The sequence below is a fragment of the Sylvia atricapilla genome, chromosome 10 (assembly GCF_009819655.1).
Source record: "Sylvia atricapilla isolate bSylAtr1 chromosome 10, bSylAtr1.pri, whole genome shotgun sequence".
In the NCBI taxonomy this organism is placed as follows: domain Eukaryota; kingdom Metazoa; phylum Chordata; class Aves; order Passeriformes; family Sylviidae; genus Sylvia; species Sylvia atricapilla.
This window is the reverse complement of record NC_089149.1, coordinates 23,315,854-23,332,791: the sequence shown is the minus strand read 5'-3', so window position 1 is coordinate 23,332,791 and position 16,938 is coordinate 23,315,854. Positions and strand designations below refer to the sequence as shown.

Genomic DNA, 16,938 nt, shown 5'->3' with positions numbered 1-16,938 from the left:
GAAATAGAAGCAGCCCAAGATAAGAGGCTTGTTGTATAATACCAGCTAGCTTGAGTGTTGATAGTTTGGTGACGTGCAATGTATATATAAACTGTTCTTGGCAAGAAAAGGGGAGCTTTCAGGTGTTCTCTTTAGGTATTTATTGAAAAAAATCCATTTAAATGAATACTTGCATTTTCCACGCCCATTTCTGGTTCTTGTTGCACTGCACATAAACACAGCTCTAAATCTCTGACAACTGAGCTACTTCAGATTTCAAAGGTAGTCAGTATAGGCCACTATACTATATACAGTATAGTATATTGTAATCAGACCTCAGGCTGGGCTTTCTCTCAATTCACATAGCTTCCGGATTTTGTTCCACTTGGATTTTGATGTTGTTGTAGAAGAAGACTTCTAATCTATTTATCCAAATCATAGTAGCTTATTTTTAGGGAAATAGTCTGACAAATAATACTCTGAAGAAGTAAAATTGTAAATGCATGTATAAGCCTACTGCACTGCATTTTGATGCAATTATGGTTATTAGATTCTTTGTGTAGCAACTTTTTTCACAAATTATTTTGAGTTTTTCTCTTAACAGAGGATCCCAAGCTTTAAAATTCTTCAATACGCATCAGTTAAAATGCCAACTGCAAAGACATCCAGACTGTGCTAATGTGAAACAGTGGAAAGGTGGACCTGTGAAGATTGATCCTCTGGCTTTGGTACAAGCCATTGAAAGATACCTTGTAGTTAGAGGTATTTATATATTATACAGTCACTTGTGTTTTCCTTTTTGGAATAGTTCCTGCTGTCAGTGTGGAGTCTGTAAAAACCTGTGAGGATTATGCTGAAGATAAACAGAAGGTGCCTCTGAAGATACCTTGCTCACAAGGGAGGAGATTAAAGCTGTAGAGAATCTTCTTTTTCTGGGACAGACTGTTTCCTGTGGTAAACAGTTCAGTCAAAATACTAACAGAAGTATTACTGCTTTACTGTCACACTGGCTGTAGCTTGGCAGTTTTGATGCCAGGTGTTGATACTGAAATTTGTTCTAGCTGTTCTGAATCTTACCATTTTTAAGTGATGCATTTTGGAACGGTTTGAAAGTTTTAGAAGTTTTAATAGTCAGAGTACCAAAGCATTATCTTTCATGAAAAAAATCCAGTGAGGATGCCTTTCTTCTGTCTTGCCTCAGGCTATGGAAGAGTTAGAGAAGATGATGAAGATAGTGATGATGATGGGTCAGATGAAGAAATAGATGAATCTTTGGTAAGCTTTTGCTCTGGGAGTACAGGGAGGGTGCAGTGTGTGGAGGGCCTTAAAGAAAAGCTATGCAACAAGTTTACTAACTTGAGTGTATGTGTGTTTGGTGTGTGGTGTTTGTTGTGTTGTGTGTGTTTTTTTTTTTTTGTTCAGGCTGCTCAATTCTTAAATTCAGGGAATGTGAGACATAGATTGCAGTTTTACATTGGAGATCACTTGCTGCCATACAATATGACTGTGTACCAAGCAGTCAGGCAGTACAGTTTACAAGCTGAGGAAGAGAGGGAGTCTACAGACGATGAAAGCAACCCACTGGGAAGAGCTGGGATTTGGACAAAAACGCACACCATTTGGTAAGTTGCCGCGAGAAATCCAGGAATAACTTCTCCAGTTTACTAAATGTATATACATCAGGAAATTTGGAATATTAGCAGTCTCTTCTTTTTTATCCCTTCAAAAACGGTGGAGCTTTGAATTTCCTGATGTGCTTGAGATACTTAAAACTTATTAAGATTTCACTGCTAGCTCCTGATGTTATTTATAGCTCCTGAGTAAAACTGGTGAACAAGCAATGGGGAATTTTAAATTGCACCTTCTAGATGGGGAGAAACTATTCTTAGCATTAGGTAACTAACCACAAACAGTAGAGAATGTGCAATATGCTACTGATGGTCAACTTCATACTACTTTTCCCAGTTGATTGGTGTGAAAGTGAATGTATTCTTTGGCCATACTTTGCAAGAAACACTGACACATGACTGTGTTGTACTTCTTAATGTTCTCCAGTCTCTTTCTTCTTAACGTTTAAATGTGCTAAAGAAAAAAAGCAAGCAAATAAAACCCCTTAAAACAACCACCAAAAAATGCCCAAACCTTACCTAACCCCAACTCTAACCGCAATCACTTCAGGTTTTTGTTCATACATTCATGTTCTCTTCTTCCAGTTCATGGAGCTGAAGGTTCCCTGTTTTTTCTCCCCTGTGTAATACTTTGCTTCAGAGACTGGATCATATCCCAGTGCAGTGTTCTTGTCTTTCTGCTTTTGACTGTCATTCAAGTAAAGCTCTGGAAATCTGAGAACTACCACCTTTAAAAGTTCTTTTGTGTCCCTTTAAGTTAGCATTTCAAAACTTCTAAAGTTTTAACTTTTTTTTTACTTCTTAGGTACAAACCTGTGCGAGAGGATGAAGATGGTAATAAGGACTGTGTTGGGGGTAAAAGAGGAAGAGCACAAACTGCTCCCACAAAAACCTCCCCTAGAAATTCTAAAAAACATGATGAATTGTGGCATGGTGAGTGTGGTACCTTGCTATGTTAGATTTCCTCTCAGTCCTTTCAGAACTTTCAAAATGTTTACTGCCACTATACGATTTTTTAAAGCAGGCGTAGTATAAAAAATAGTAAGCATGTATTTTTAGCTGTATATTAAAACTAAAAGTGAGATATTTACTGAGTTGTTTAACTGAACTGTTGTATTTAAGTGAATGCTATGACTAAAACTCCCTAGGCTCCTAACAATTAAATCTTGGGAAAACTTCGAATTTCATTGTTTTGCTAACATGTTTTTTTTCCTGCTAGATGGTGTATGCCCTTCGGTGTTAAATCCTCTGGAAATTTACCTCATATCTACTCCACCTGAAAATATAACATTTGAAGATCCTTCATTAGATGTTATTCTTCTTTTGAGAGTTTTACATGCTATCAGTCGATACTGGTATTACTTGTATGATGTGAGTAGAGCATTTCTTAAATCACTTCGATACTTGGTTCAGGACAGAATCATCTGTAACATCTTAAATAACCTTTTCCCCCGTCCACTCCCCCTCAAGGAGACAGAATAATTGCCATCTTTCCCTACATGCTTCTCTAATTTCTGAGAAGATGAAGGGCTGTAAATTCTTACAGTCAGTCATATTTTCTTCATACTGTATTGAACACAATATCCATGCTTTGTCCTTAAGTTTAGACCAGCATTATTCCTGTAAAGGAAATTAGTAGTAAACATCTACTTAGTCCTCCTTTCATGTCTGAGACCTTGGATGAACAAAATGGCAGTAAAAGTTTTAAGAAGTTTTTTTACTTTCCATGATAAGCAAATTAGAAGCGTTAAAAATCTTTTTAACAAAGACTTGCTACTTCTTTCAGCATTTCTCTAACTAGAAATACATTGCTTTTATTTAACACAGAACGCAGTCTGCAAGGAGATAATTCCAACCTCGGAGTTTATCAACAGTAAACTGACAGCAAAAGCAAACAGGCAGCTTCAGGATCCTTTGGTAATTATGACAGGAAACATCCCGACTTGGCTGACAGAACTTGGAAAAACATGGTATGAGTGATTTGCTGTGTAGTGTCTCTTAATTCCAGTTCAGTTAGGAATCTTGGCTGGGCAGCACACTGCATCCTCCTTACAGGACTCTTGAGTATTTTTTCTAAATGGTGGAAGGTAGAATAGTGGTGTTGCTCTAGGCAGAGTCTCGTTTCTTTCTGCTGCCAAATATGGGAGCTTGTACTTCAATCTTTGATCTGTCGGGTTTATTAATTTTTGTACAGTTGTTATAAAGGAATTTTGTTTTCTGATGTAAACTTTGCACAGCCAAGGCATTCAAGTATATTGGGCTACTTTTCAAGAAGAGTCAAAAGTTTCTGGAACTTTTTGTCTCCATATATTGCATTTCAAAAAACTCTTGCTCTTAAGCATTGTAACTAAAACTAAGGTGTTCTGGAAGGCTTCCTTTGGAGGCTGCTTTCACCGCAGTGCGTAATAAAGCACTGGTTTTGGGCATACTACATTTCTGTTGTGTTTTAAACCAAATACTAGTCAGGGATGCTGCTTGGAACACAGCTGACTGATCCAATGCTCTTCACAGCCCGTTTTTCTTTCCATTTGATACCCGCCAAATGCTGTTTTATGTAACGGCCTTTGATCGTGACCGAGCCATGCAAAGGCTGCTGGACACGAATCCAGAGATCAATCAGTCGGATTCTCAGGATAGCAGAGTGGCACCGCGGCTGGACAGGAAAAAAGTGAGTGCATCTTGTTTCAAATGCAATGTCGGGTCTATTTATTTTCATATTGTCTTTAAGATATCATTGTGAGCAAGGCTTCTTTGTAGAACTTGATGTCGTGGTGGTTATAGTGATGGAAGGGGAGTTTTGTTCCTGCAGGCCCCCAGCAGAAGGCGCAGTGTCTTCTCCGTGCCGGCCGCATGAGGGCAGGAGGGGCACCCTGACAGAATTCCTGAAACTAAACTCCTGCAGTGAACACAGAGTTTTAGGCAGCATTAGTGATATTTCCACATATTGGCTTGTAGACCTCTGTTTTGCTGGATTCTCAGAAATATTCAAGTAATGGGATTTAGACCTTTAATAAACAAAAAATACTGTCCTTGTATTTGGGGAATGTAAATCACCGGTCACAGCATAATAAAACCGAGCTGTGCCTGTGTTAAATTTGAGGGAGTCTTTATACCTGCATTGAACCTGGAGATATATTATCTTAATATAAGATCTGCTACATGTGCTATATGATCTTGAATACCTGTGGGGAAAAACAGCAGGAGACAGAAGAATTAAGTTCAAAAAGAATATAGCTGCCTACATGTAGGAATCCCAGTGGTGTTGGGGTTTTGTTTGGGTTTCAGCATCTTTACTCTGTTTTCTTCCCTACATATTAGTTTGAGATATATAATGTTGCATGACAGTACTTTGCTATATCATAGTCCTGTTGCTATATTCTTGACAAGAATAGTACCTATTAGTTATACTGATGTAAATGTTAGGCATTGTTCTTTCGTTTTATATCAAATACATTCATTCTAAACAGTTTTCATGTAGAAGCAATAATTATTATATCAAAGCATAAGCTTACAAATTGTTGAACTGAACTGTGGAGCTATTGGCATGGGGTGGAAAAAGTGTGCATAACCAATTTTTACCTGTTGTACCTTCCTTGGGAGCTGGAACTTAAAGCCGTAATTTCATTGCATAAAACTTCTCTCGTGCAGCGCACTGTGAACAGAGATGAGCTGTTGAAACAGGCAGAATCTGTGATGCAGGATCTAGGCAGTTCAAGAGCCATGTTGGAAATCCAGTATGAGAATGAAGTAAGTAATATCAGTGCAGTCTAATTTAACCCCTTTTTACTGAAGATTAATACAGACTAGCTACAGCTTTCCTACAATGGCTTGGTCAGACCCTTTATCTTTCACATTGTTGGTGCTAAAGAATTTTATTCTTTAATTATCCCTAATCCACTTGATTGTGATTTTTAGTTGCTAGGAGAAACTCTTTCTGATCTAAATTTCATATTCAGTTGTAGTCAGCAGAGCTCATTATTTTTTTTTCTAACTCTTAAGCAAATAGCTTAAACAGTGTGTGTTCCCTCTATATTATGATCATTAGGTGGCTAATACTTCTGCTCCACTGTTACTTCCTCTGCAGTGTCATCTTTCCAGGCTGCCTCTGTCATGTTGTAAATGTTCCTGTAGTTAGGTTCCCTAGATGCTTTTTGCCATGCAGTCTATTTTACAGCAAGTAATGTATAATATTTCTCAGACGAAGTAACGACTTTTGTATTCAAACTGACCTAATGGACTCATTTATCTCTTTCTCTCTCCTCTCACCTCCATCCTCTGAAGGTTGGCACAGGCCTAGGCCCTACACTAGAGTTCTATGCACTTGTATCTCAGGAACTACAGAGAGCAGACTTAGGCCTTTGGAGGGGAGAAGAAGTGACTCTAGCCAATCCAAAAGGTAATTGCTCTATTACTTAATCTATAAATATTGATTAATATTTAATTGATTCTAAGTTGACTTCAGTTATGTAAAGAGCACCTCATTTTGTGGTAGATAATGTGCCTGATGATAGTGTGTGGTTCTTTGAGGGGCTTTTGTGTGTGTTTGGTAGGGTTTTTTTATTATAAGAAGCTTAGGTTTAGGTTATCTGAATGCCACTTGCATCTTGAAAGAAACTATCAGAGTAAATATTGAACTCTTTTATTTTTCCTTTTTTTCTTCCTCAACAGGAAGCCAGGAAGGTACCAAGTACATTCATAACCTTCAAGGCCTTTTTGCACTTCCTTTTGGGAGAACAGCCAAGCCAGCTCACATTGCAAAAGTTAAAATGAAGTTCCGTTTTCTGGGAAAACTAATGGCCAAGGCAATCATGGACTTCAGACTGGTAAGAATAGAACAGAAAATCTATTCTGAAGGGGTCACATTACAGTACTAGTTCTGACAGTTGTGGGATGAAATCATTAAGTGTTAAATGGTATTATTATTGCTTTCAGCTCTAGAAATAAGGGCAGTCTGAGGCAGGGCAGGGAGGAAGACAAGCATGCAGCTGAACTTTTGTGGGGGAAAAGGGTGATACATGCTGAAGATCTTTACCCTGGCTTTTGAGACCATAAAGTAAGAAAGGAAAAGTCATTACTGCTGTGTGTTGCAATTTCCTTCAAGAATGTTCTGGGCTCATTGTTACTGCAGTTGCTGATTGCTTTAATGTATATGCACTAGGCAGTCACTTGGGTTTTCCTGATGGTAAATTTCTGAGGCAGGAACACTAGGACATGGTGTTTTGGTGTGTGCCAGAGCTGTGAGATAGTATTGTAGATCTGGTCAAGAGATGAAGTAGTAAGAGAGATACTTCAGGAAGACAGTTCAGTACTAAACAGTTCTGTGCTTTGGTTTCCAGGTGGACCTTCCTCTTGGACTTCCTTTTTATAAGTGGATGCTGCGCCAGGAGACTTCATTGACATCGCATGACTTGTTCAGTATTGATCCAGTAGTAGCCAAATCAATATATCACCTTGAAGATATTGTAAGACAAAAGAAGAGACTTGAACAGGATAAAACTCAGGTGGGGAAGTAACCCTAGGAATGGAAGAGTGCGTCTTTACGTGTTAGGATTTTATGAAATAGCAGTAATTCAGAATGTGTCATAGGGCTTGAAACTAGTTGTAATAGTGATAATTACTTTGTTCTCAAACAAAATACTTCAATGTTATTAGGTCAGTGACTAATAATTATAAAATGGTCTTTTTGTAAAGTCTAGCAAGAAAAATTCATTATGGGATTCTTCTGTGTGATTAAACACAGGCAAACATCTGGCATTTTTAGACATTTCTTCTAACTTCTCTTTTGGTTCAGTTTAAAAAAACCTAACCAACCTAAATATCAGAGAAAAAAAAATCTATCCTTGCTTTTTTACGAGTTGATTTAATCAGAAATTTCAGATTTTCATAGAAGTGCCATTTACATAGGGTTGTTTTGGTTTTTTTTTACTGCAGAGCAGAAATGAGGTGAACTGTCATCAAGCATGAGCATACAGGTTGTTTCAGACATAGACATTAATTTTTCAAGGCTATCTACTCTTAACTGCAAACACCACAGTTCACTGTGGCACTAGTGATGAACAGTCTTTGGCATACATGCTTTTTCTAGCATCCAATAGGTGGCAGGAAGTAATAACCTAATTTAATCCATCTGCTTTGTTACTAGTGCAAATATTGTAAGCTTGTGTGTCGTTGCTCCTCTTTACCTCATTGTCTCACTTTCTCTCTTTGGTCATGGATTTTAATTTCCCAAGAATTCTAAAAACCTGAGATCTGGTGGATGAAAGCTGAAAAATGTCAGTATGCATGCCAAATATGAATGCCATTCACTCTTCAAAGGAAAAAACAGCCTCTGAGCCATAGCATATTTCTCATTTCCTTTTCTTACAATAGTATTTTCTAGATAGTTTGTCTTCTGGCATATTATGTAGTTGCAAAACTGCTAAAAACAAGTGTGCACCTGGGATCTTTCCACTTAATCCATTAAGCCTGTCTGGTTTCTCTTGGTTTACTGTTATGCATGAAAACTCGAGCAGGAAAGCAAGGAGAGCTGTACCAGTTTTAATGGTCATACTCTTAGAGAAATGTCTGATTAGTCAAAGGTGCTTTAGAAGTCAAAACTTTCCGATAAGTTTATTTGAATTAATTGCTTTCATTGGTTTTCACTTCCGATTTTTTAGACCAAAGAAAGTCTACAGTATGCATTGGAGGCTCTGACTATGAATGGCTGCTCAGTGGAAGATCTAGGGCTGGACTTCACACTTCCTGGATTTCCAAATATAGAGCTGAAGAAAGGGGGAAAAGATACACCGGTCACTATCCACAATTTAGAGGAGTATCTCAGAGTATGTAAAAGCAAACCTATGATTAAAATTCTCTTTTTTCTTGCTCTCAGACAGTTTGTTGCCATATAGATTTCAGTTCATTCTCATGAACTAGGCATGACAATAATTTTCCTACTTATGTCTTCTCTTCTGTACTAGTTTATTACTAAAACTGGTAGAATCTAATTGCTCCTGACTTGAAAATTGTGTAGTACAAAAAATCCAGTTTATATGTAATGAGGTCATCAGAAGTTTTGCTTTTTGTAGAAAAAGTATTGGAAGTGGATTAATTGTAAATAGTTATGATAATGAATTTTTTAGGAATAGTGATTTAGCAAATTATTTAGCAATACTGATCTAACATCTGCTACACAGTGGCCTTTGAACTGCTGTGAATTTTTGGGGCTCAGACTTAAGGAAACATTTGCAGTTATGAGTCAAAATTAAAGCATTAGTTTTTTGTCTGAAAAGCCAAAACCAAACCAACAAAAAACCCAAGAAACACTGAACCGGTCAACCAAAGAACTCCAAACATGTGTGAAAAAAACCCCAAACCCTGAAGAGAATCCATAAGGAAAAGATAACAAAATATTGCCAGAATAAATGAACACTTCACCTGTGTATTGATTCATTCCTATGCCAGAAGGGACATAGAAAACTAGAAGGTTGGTATTGCTGAACAAAGAAGTTGTTTCTGTCTAAGGAAGTGATGAAGGGAATTGGTTACAAGCAGCCTAGAAAAAAAGTGAGGAAAGACAGGAAGAATGCAATGTTATCACATGAAGCTGTGAGTGGGATGCAGGGGAGGATCACTATTCCAGTTACTAAATGCATTTCCTGACAAGTGAGGGTACTGCCAGATTCACTCTGAGGACTGTTAAGTTTTGAGGCACTGATCAGAAACACGTCTGATGTTCTGGTAGAAACAATAAGGGTCATGTAAATTTCTGCCTATCACCTGAGAAATTTTGCAAAGCTGTTCCATAATCCTTACAAGTGAATATTGAGCAGTTTCTATTCACCTTATAGTTCCAAACTGTTACCTATCCACTTCTCATGTATTTATTTGTTAAAAGTAAATTCTGCTAGTCAAGAATCACTTACAGAACTTAATGTATTTGGATTTAAAGCTCTTTGCACACCTAACAGTGGAGCAATGCAAAGTTCCACAGGTTATTAGAAACAGAATTTGCAGTCTTTATTTACTGGATAATGTGGCATTCAAGCATTTCCAGTCTGATTTCCATAGTTTGCAGTATTTTTTTTTCGTTCCCTCAGCAGCCTGTATCAGATATCTGATACACTGAGAAAGGCTTACAGATGGCTTGGAGATTCTGTAGTTGTCCTGCTGCAGGCTTCTGGCGTTGTAAAGGGAAAGGAGATGACAACAGAAAACTTGCTCTCCTCTTTCTAAAAACTTTTTGACCTATTTTCTTAAAGGACCTCTGTGTAGTTTTTCCTGTCTTCGTCTATATAGCTTTATGGACTTGATGTGAAAAAAATAGAAAAGATTTCAGAGTGAAAACTAATGTGCTCTCCATCACAAGTGTGAAGAATTGCATTTTAGAAACAGTATGTTTAATTGATCAGCTGGCCTGTACAGCACCCTGTGGGTCAGCTGCCTTGCTCTTGAACATGTCATTTTCATTAAAATGTTGTGTGAGGATTAACATGAAAAGTAGTTTATGAAGCTGGAATATCCTACTGTTGCTTTTCATGCCTCTCTTGCCATCTTGTCACTCTTCCCTCTACCTCCCTGCTTTCCCCCCAAGGACAGTTCCCACAGGAGCTGCCTTTATCAGAAAGTAGAACTGCTTCAATTACCAATATAGTGAAAGACTTTATTCTCTATCTTTTTTTGTCTTTTTTTCCCCCTCTCTCTCCTGTTTTGTAAAGAGGCCACCTTGCTTGTTCTAAATTTGTGGAAAAAAAAAAAAAAAAAAAATATATATATATATATAGTTTCAGTAGTGTAGACTTTTGTCTAGCAATTTGATCTTTCCTTTGAATCTGCAAGAATACAGTGCAGCTTAATTATGCCACCTGCTCTTGATCATAAAAGTAATCACAATTGTAGGTAAGCAACTTTGCTGTTAGAATACCCATAGAATGTTCTGTGTTGCAGAAGAGCTTTTTGTGCTGCTGGTGCTTGCTGCCTTCCTTTTCAGTATTAAAACTGGTTTGTGAAAGTAGTGCAAGATATCTCACATGAAATTCAATGACTGACTCTTCTATTGGAAAACTTATCAGCAGATCCTAATGAACTTTTGTATCTTGAGAACTTTCTGGAAGCAGGAACTCTTCCCTTATTGGGATAGGGTTACATACCTGCCTCAGGACTCCAGCAGGACCCATGAACTTTTTAACCTGTTCAGATACATCCATAGATGACTTTAATCAGCACCACAGGCCAGAGCTCTTAACACATTTTAAACTAGCAATTCTGTGTTGACAACACATCTTTTACAAGCAGCCCTCATTTCCTGCTGGATGTGAGGGTATCCAAGGCAAGTGTAATCATCAATAGCACTGACTGACAAAAGAATCTGAGCTTGGCCTGCAATCTGCCGTATAAAATACCTTAATTTAGTGGAGAAATACTGGCTGCAGGAGGTTTATTTAGCAAAACTGGTCTTATTTATGTCATATGCCCTTCCTTCCCCCCCACTGGCTGTTGTTTCAGTATATGCTGTCCATATATGTATTTGGAAGATAATTTCATGTTGAGGGGGTAACCACAGATACAAAACCAAAACGAAGCAGAAAAAATACCCTCAAAAAGCCTAGATTAGTGTCTTCCTGTCTTTTGTATTATGATTCTTAACCATATTCCAGTAACTTGAAATCAAGTTACTTTTGTTCCTGTGTATTCTTAGAATATTAAGCTACTTAATACATCAAACAGGCTAGAGTTACTTTTTAAAAACTTAATATTAGAGAATTGAGACCCATATATTTCCATGGGGGAAATTAAGATAATACCACCAATGATGCCCTATGGATTTCTGCTTCAGGTGCTGCATTTTAAGTGGTGTAGAGAGAGAACACCTAGGTAAGGCTTTTTAACAATAACAAATGTTCAGATTTACTTTAAATTATTCTGATAAATAAGTTCAGTTTAACAAGCTATTCTGAGTTCTGTTTGCTTTGTTAAAAACAAAGGCAAATAAGTTGTTTAAATTCTGCCAAATGTTCATGTTAAGGGTAATTTAAATTATCAATTAAGGCAGAATGAGGCAATTCTGTAGAGCAGCTCCATGAATCAGTGTGCAGCCTGTGGTAACTCCAGTGAGCATATGGCTGGGCTGCTGGAGTTTGGCTGCTGCAGTTGTACTCTGTAGTGATCACTGCATGCTTCCTTTTTTCAAACTGAATTTTTCATTTTTATTTTTTTCTTTCCCTGCAGCTGGTTATATTCTGGGCACTAAATGAAGGTGTTGCCAGACAGTTTGACTCCTTCAGAGATGGATTTGAGTCAGTGTTCCCCCTTAGTCATCTTCAGTACTTCTATCCTGAGGAGGTTGGTGAAAGTGTTTTTGCTGCCGCTTTTATAACCTTCTGTATGTATGGGCAGTCTTTACCTGGGTGCAGGGCATTCGTGGCAGTCTGACATTGCATTTCTGATGCAGGTTAGTTAAACTGAGTGTCCCTGAAATTCCACAATTAACTCTTAAAGATTCCTCTGTTCAGTAGTCACTTATTTAATGCTTTTATTATGAACAGCTCCATTTTCTCTAGGTTGTGTGTATCCAGCTTTTTTGAGAAGTGCTTTAATTTATGTATCATACTTATTTTTTTATGGAATATGGGTACTCTAATTCCTTGTATTGCAGTACCTCTGAATAGCTGTAGATAGATGTGGATGCTACCTGAGTCTTCTGTTAAAACAATAAAACAAGTAGTCAGCTTTTTAGCAAAGCTTCAGACAGTAAGAAGAAATTCATGTAAAGGGGTAAAGAATAAGCATAGTTGATCTTGCTTTATTCTCACCACCACCATATCAACTTCTTTGTAAAATGCTCAGCACACTTTAGTGGACTGAATTGAGTCACAGTTACGGTTCTCTGGACGAGAAGAGAGAATGTTTTATTCTTTGAGGAGTCTGAGGCCTGTACTTTGAGGGGTTTGTTTATAAACTCAGACCCTTGACTTTGGAAACAAATACTAAAGCACGCTTTGGAACAGTGCATTAGCCAAGCCTTTGTGGTGCTCCTGGAGCTTTGCAAGGCCAAGGGGAACATTTACTCCTTGTTGTGTAATTTTACAGTTGGAGCAGCTCTTGTGTGGCAGCAAGACAGACACTTGGGATGCAAAGACTTTAATGGAATGTTGCAGGCCTGATCACGGTTATACACATGACAGGTAAAATAAAATACTGTGTTGGTCTTGTTAAACAAACAAAAAACTAAAATAGTAAAAAATACTTTCTTGAAATCATCTTCATGCATTGTTATTCAACCTAAGGGAACTATATGACATTTATTTGAAAATGTTCATACTGTGCTGAATATGAATCTGATTAAATTATTTTAACTATAAACAAAATAATATTTTCTTGGTTCTTTTCCCTCCTCAGTCGAGCAGTGAAGTATCTCTTTGAAATTCTCAGTAGTTTTGATAGTGAGCAGCAAAGACTGTTTCTTCAGTTTGTGACAGGCAGCCCCAGACTGCCTGTAGGAGGTAGGTTTTCCTTATTGCATATTGCTGTGCATGAAATATGGATGTATTTCTGAATAAGATGATTACTTCAGTATAGGAAGACATTCCTTAACTTATGTGTTTGAGAGGTTCATACTCGTGTCACATTTCTAATTTCAGAAGCAGCTGGGCAGACTTCAGGCAGGCGTAATTCTCATAACGTTTGTGTTCATCTCATGACACTTCTACAGTTGGCTCTCCAGGTTTAAATTGTTGCCAGAAAATGTGTCAGAGGGCAAAAGAGAGTTCAAAATTTAAATAAAACTGAAAGGTCCTATTACTCTGGTTTTTGGCTAGAGGTGCATTAAGTTATGGCAACAAAATGATGCATTGTAACCTGAAAACAATAGTCTCTTTTCCAGAAAGGAGACAACACTTAGGATAGTGTTAATCTTAGGTAATTTCTCCTCTTTTTGAATTTCAGTATTTAAGTAAGAGACAGTGCAGTGAACAGAGAAGTTTTCTGTCTTTGCTAGGGACTATTGTAGAATACACATATTACTGTATTCTCAGCTGAATGCTTTGCAGATCAAAACAGAATTCATGTATCTGTTCCAATATTTACTTCTTTGCGATTTGGGGGAAAGACTTGATTATTCTTTTTTTCTAAGTATATTTTAGGATCTCTTCTATGGATACATGGTACAGACACAATTGAGCGTTAGGAGTATAGAAATGATAGCTGGAATAAGAATAATCACCTACTAGAATTGTAGATGAATCCTGAGAATCTTAAAAACTGTGTGTGAAGCTAAGAAACTTAAAAATACTGTAATTGGAATAGAATTTGTACATGTACAGAACACAATTAAAAGGAGATTCATCCAGCTTATTCCTTAATTTTAAATTCATCTCGGGAAATGAATCTGCAGGCAGCATTTTAGGTATTTTTAGCTTGTTAGGCAGCTTTATAAAGCTGTATTCTAAACTTCTGAAGGTGTCCAGGAAGTCAGTTGTGTGATGCTTGCTTCTGTCCCTGGGCGTGTCTGCAGTGAGCTGTGGGTGTTCAGGAGGAAGAGCCTTGATTTGAGTGTCTTTTCTCGTTACCAGGTTTCCGAAGTTTGAATCCTCCCTTGACGATTGTACGGAAGACGTTTGAGTCCACAGAGAATCCTGATGATTTCTTACCCTCAGTAATGACTTGTGTGAACTATCTCAAATTGCCGGACTATTCAACTATTGAGATAATGCGTGAAAAACTCTTGATAGCTGCAAGAGAAGGGCAGCAGTCATTCCATCTTTCCTGATCACAATGAAAAATGCAATGTCTGCCTGTTACAGCAAAAGAGAAACTCATGATTCTTTTCTAAATATATCACCTGAGTCAAGGAAACGTGTTACGCCTTCTTGTTGTAGAAAAACGGCTTGCAGATTATAAACAAAGACACTTGGTTGATATTCATTAAAAGCCCCTCTGGACTTAAAGTGATCAGGCCCTAAAAGTTGTTGTGACAAGGTTTCTTTAGCAAGTTCTTGTTTAAATTATCATTTATTTGATGAGTGAAGTTTTTAACTTGCTTTGCTGTGTGAAATTTAAAAAGGGATGTTTTTCCAGGCTGGAACAATAAATGTCGCTGTGCAGTTTAATACTGGGCTGTGTGTATCCATCTAGCTAAGTCTGAAGTTTTTCCTCCAAAGACAACTTTTGTACATAAGTACAGAAATTAAAATACACCATGTATTTGACGAATCTAGTTTAGTAGACTAGTTCTGTGTACCCTCACCTGCCTCTAATTTTACCCATCCTCATGTATTGTCTGATGTGCAATTCACTTGGTTCTTTTTGTGTGCAACATTCAACAATTGTTATGTTTTGGTTAGCATGGGCATTTAACTGCTCCGTGCCTCTTTCTCTGATTAAGATAATTTAAATTTTACTGAAATCAAATATATATTGTCAATATAATTCAGCCTTTGTAACTAGGTAGAACCTTTCTTATAGCATAGTTTTACTGTAGTGGTAGGATATAATGGCGACAGTCGTTACCAGAGCGCTCCAGAGCTGTTTACACAGTGATTCAGGCAGCAAAAGCCTCCTACCAGAGGCAAGGAAGAATTATTTCTTTCATGTAGTTGAAGTCCAACAGCTTGGGCTGGCCAGTGTGTATTGTGGTAAGGCCCAGAGCATTTCGAATTGATGTAAAGTTTTTTAAAAGACGAATTAGTCGTTTCATTCCCTGTTTGAGTAAACAGTTTTCTTGTTCTTGATCTGAGTTCCTGGCTAATTTTGTAGTTTTTTCTTCTTTTTTTTTTTTTTCCTTTTTTTCTTTCCCCCGTGCTAGCTTGGAACAAGCAGTTCAGCCTTTGTCTTTTGACACAGATAAAGCACCTGTAAGCAATGCTCTGTCCAACTGTTTTATGTGCTGATTTCTCAAATCTGCAATAATTTACTTCATCAGGTTAATGTTTTTACCTGAATATAAATAAAAAAGTTTGCTTCACCTTTTTGTTCATAGTTTTGTACTGTATGCCTAAAGCTCAATTGTGTAAATTACTGTAATGCAAGTAAATCATCCTAAATCTACTTGGCTAACAACCTGCAACTTGTGGATGATTTACTACTAAAACAAGACCTTGTAAGACCTCCAACTTTGAGGGAAATTTTTTCCTTTCTGTGCGTTCAAAAAACGGGCCATTACAAATATTCCTGAGATGTACCTGCTACATAGGTAATCTTTATGAAAATGTGATAGTGAATTACTTTTATTCAACTTTGAGAAATCAAAATTCCTTTCAGTGCTTAGCAATTGTTAAATTCTGGCTAATCAGGGTAGTTATTTCCCCTAAACTAACAAGTTTTCTTTTATCCAGCTGAAGAACGCGTACTTCCAGAACATGTAACGGACATTCTTCCGGTGAACACTCACAGAATTACCTGTGCTTGCTCAGACCAGTGCCACTGAAATGTAATACAGACCTGTCATGAGCATGAGTAGAATGTGAAATCCTTGCACAAAGAACCTGATAACTGAACAGTTTTTTATTACCGTATTAAACCTGACCGAAGGCGCTTCACCCTGTACATACAATAATGGTAGCGCGCAGTGCGGCATAGTTTGCATCCAACTTCAAGGCAGTGTTTAAACTATGGACTGGTGTTTAAATTGTTCTGATAACTTGATCAAACTGAGCACAAACAAGTGTTTATAGTGTGTGGATAGCAATTTGTTCATTTTTTAAGGTTCTATATTTTAAAAAAAAACTGACTTGTGTAAAAAAAAAAAAAGAAAAAAGCTAATATTTTGTATTAAAATATCATGTGTATTGATACTTTTTTTACCCATGTTGTCTCCCTCTAGAATCTGGCTTTCATTGACTTGGAAATTTTGAGGAACTTTCAGATTTGATAGTGTAACTGTTTGTGTAACTGTTTCAGTGGGAAAATAAGTTGGTTGCCTGTTTAAAAAGGAAGGAAAAAACAAGGATCTGTGGTGATGTGATTTTGGTTGTTTTGGCTGTCCTTTTGAGCTCAGACTAAGGTTTTAGTTGGCCTGAAAAGTGAATGAAACCCTTTTGGATGACACTTGTTTTTTCCTACCAAGGGCAGCTTTTAGCATATTAGAAGAGCAGTCTAACTTAAAAGGTGTAAAGATAGTAAGTTACAAGAATAAAATGAAAAGTCACATTTTGCATGACTGTAGTATTGTCCTGCAAACAAGTAATATATCTAAGAGTAGTTCAGAATGAGTGGAGGGGTGGTGCAAGATCTTAAGGATTCCTCCTTTTCAGCAATTTTGGATTAAGGGAAAAGCTCACTAAAATCAATCCAAGGGGGTGTGTAGTCATCGTAGTACTGCACTGCTTTGAATACCTTTATAAGGTATAATAAAAGG

General features: G+C 37.3%; 1 protein-coding gene across 15 annotated transcripts in view; it reads left to right on the top strand.

Annotated features, from left to right (window-relative positions):
- The window catches only part of TRIP12 (thyroid hormone receptor interactor 12), a 77,969-nt gene extending 62,423 nt beyond the window's left edge, over nt 1-15,546 (top strand). For 8 of the 15 annotated variants that reach the window (XM_066326311.1, XM_066326308.1, XM_066326317.1 and 5 more), the window contains 16 exons: nt 569-741; nt 1,181-1,254; nt 1,402-1,601; nt 2,413-2,540; nt 2,827-2,978; nt 3,435-3,577; nt 4,119-4,275; nt 5,256-5,354; nt 5,889-6,003; nt 6,276-6,430; nt 6,944-7,108; nt 8,264-8,428; nt 11,814-11,927; nt 12,675-12,769; nt 12,984-13,087; nt 14,156-15,546. In XM_066326311.1, the coding sequence (XP_066182408.1) occupies nt 569-741; nt 1,181-1,254; nt 1,402-1,601; nt 2,413-2,540; nt 2,827-2,978; nt 3,435-3,577; nt 4,119-4,275; nt 5,256-5,354; nt 5,889-6,003; nt 6,276-6,430; nt 6,944-7,108; nt 8,264-8,428; nt 11,814-11,927; nt 12,675-12,769; nt 12,984-13,087; nt 14,156-14,352 (2,236 nt within the window). In that variant the 3' untranslated portion in view covers nt 14,353-15,546. Of the gene's footprint in view, nt 1-568; nt 742-1,180; nt 1,255-1,401; nt 1,602-2,412; nt 2,541-2,826; nt 2,979-3,434; nt 3,578-4,118; nt 4,276-5,255; nt 5,355-5,888; nt 6,004-6,275; nt 6,431-6,943; nt 7,109-8,263; nt 8,429-8,878; nt 9,073-11,813; nt 11,928-12,674; nt 12,770-12,983; nt 13,088-14,155 lie in introns of those variants that run through there. The other 7 variants (XM_066326318.1, XM_066326312.1, XM_066326315.1 and 4 more) reach the window with 6 other exon arrangements.
- Nucleotides 15,547-16,938: the final 1,392 nt, after the last annotated feature.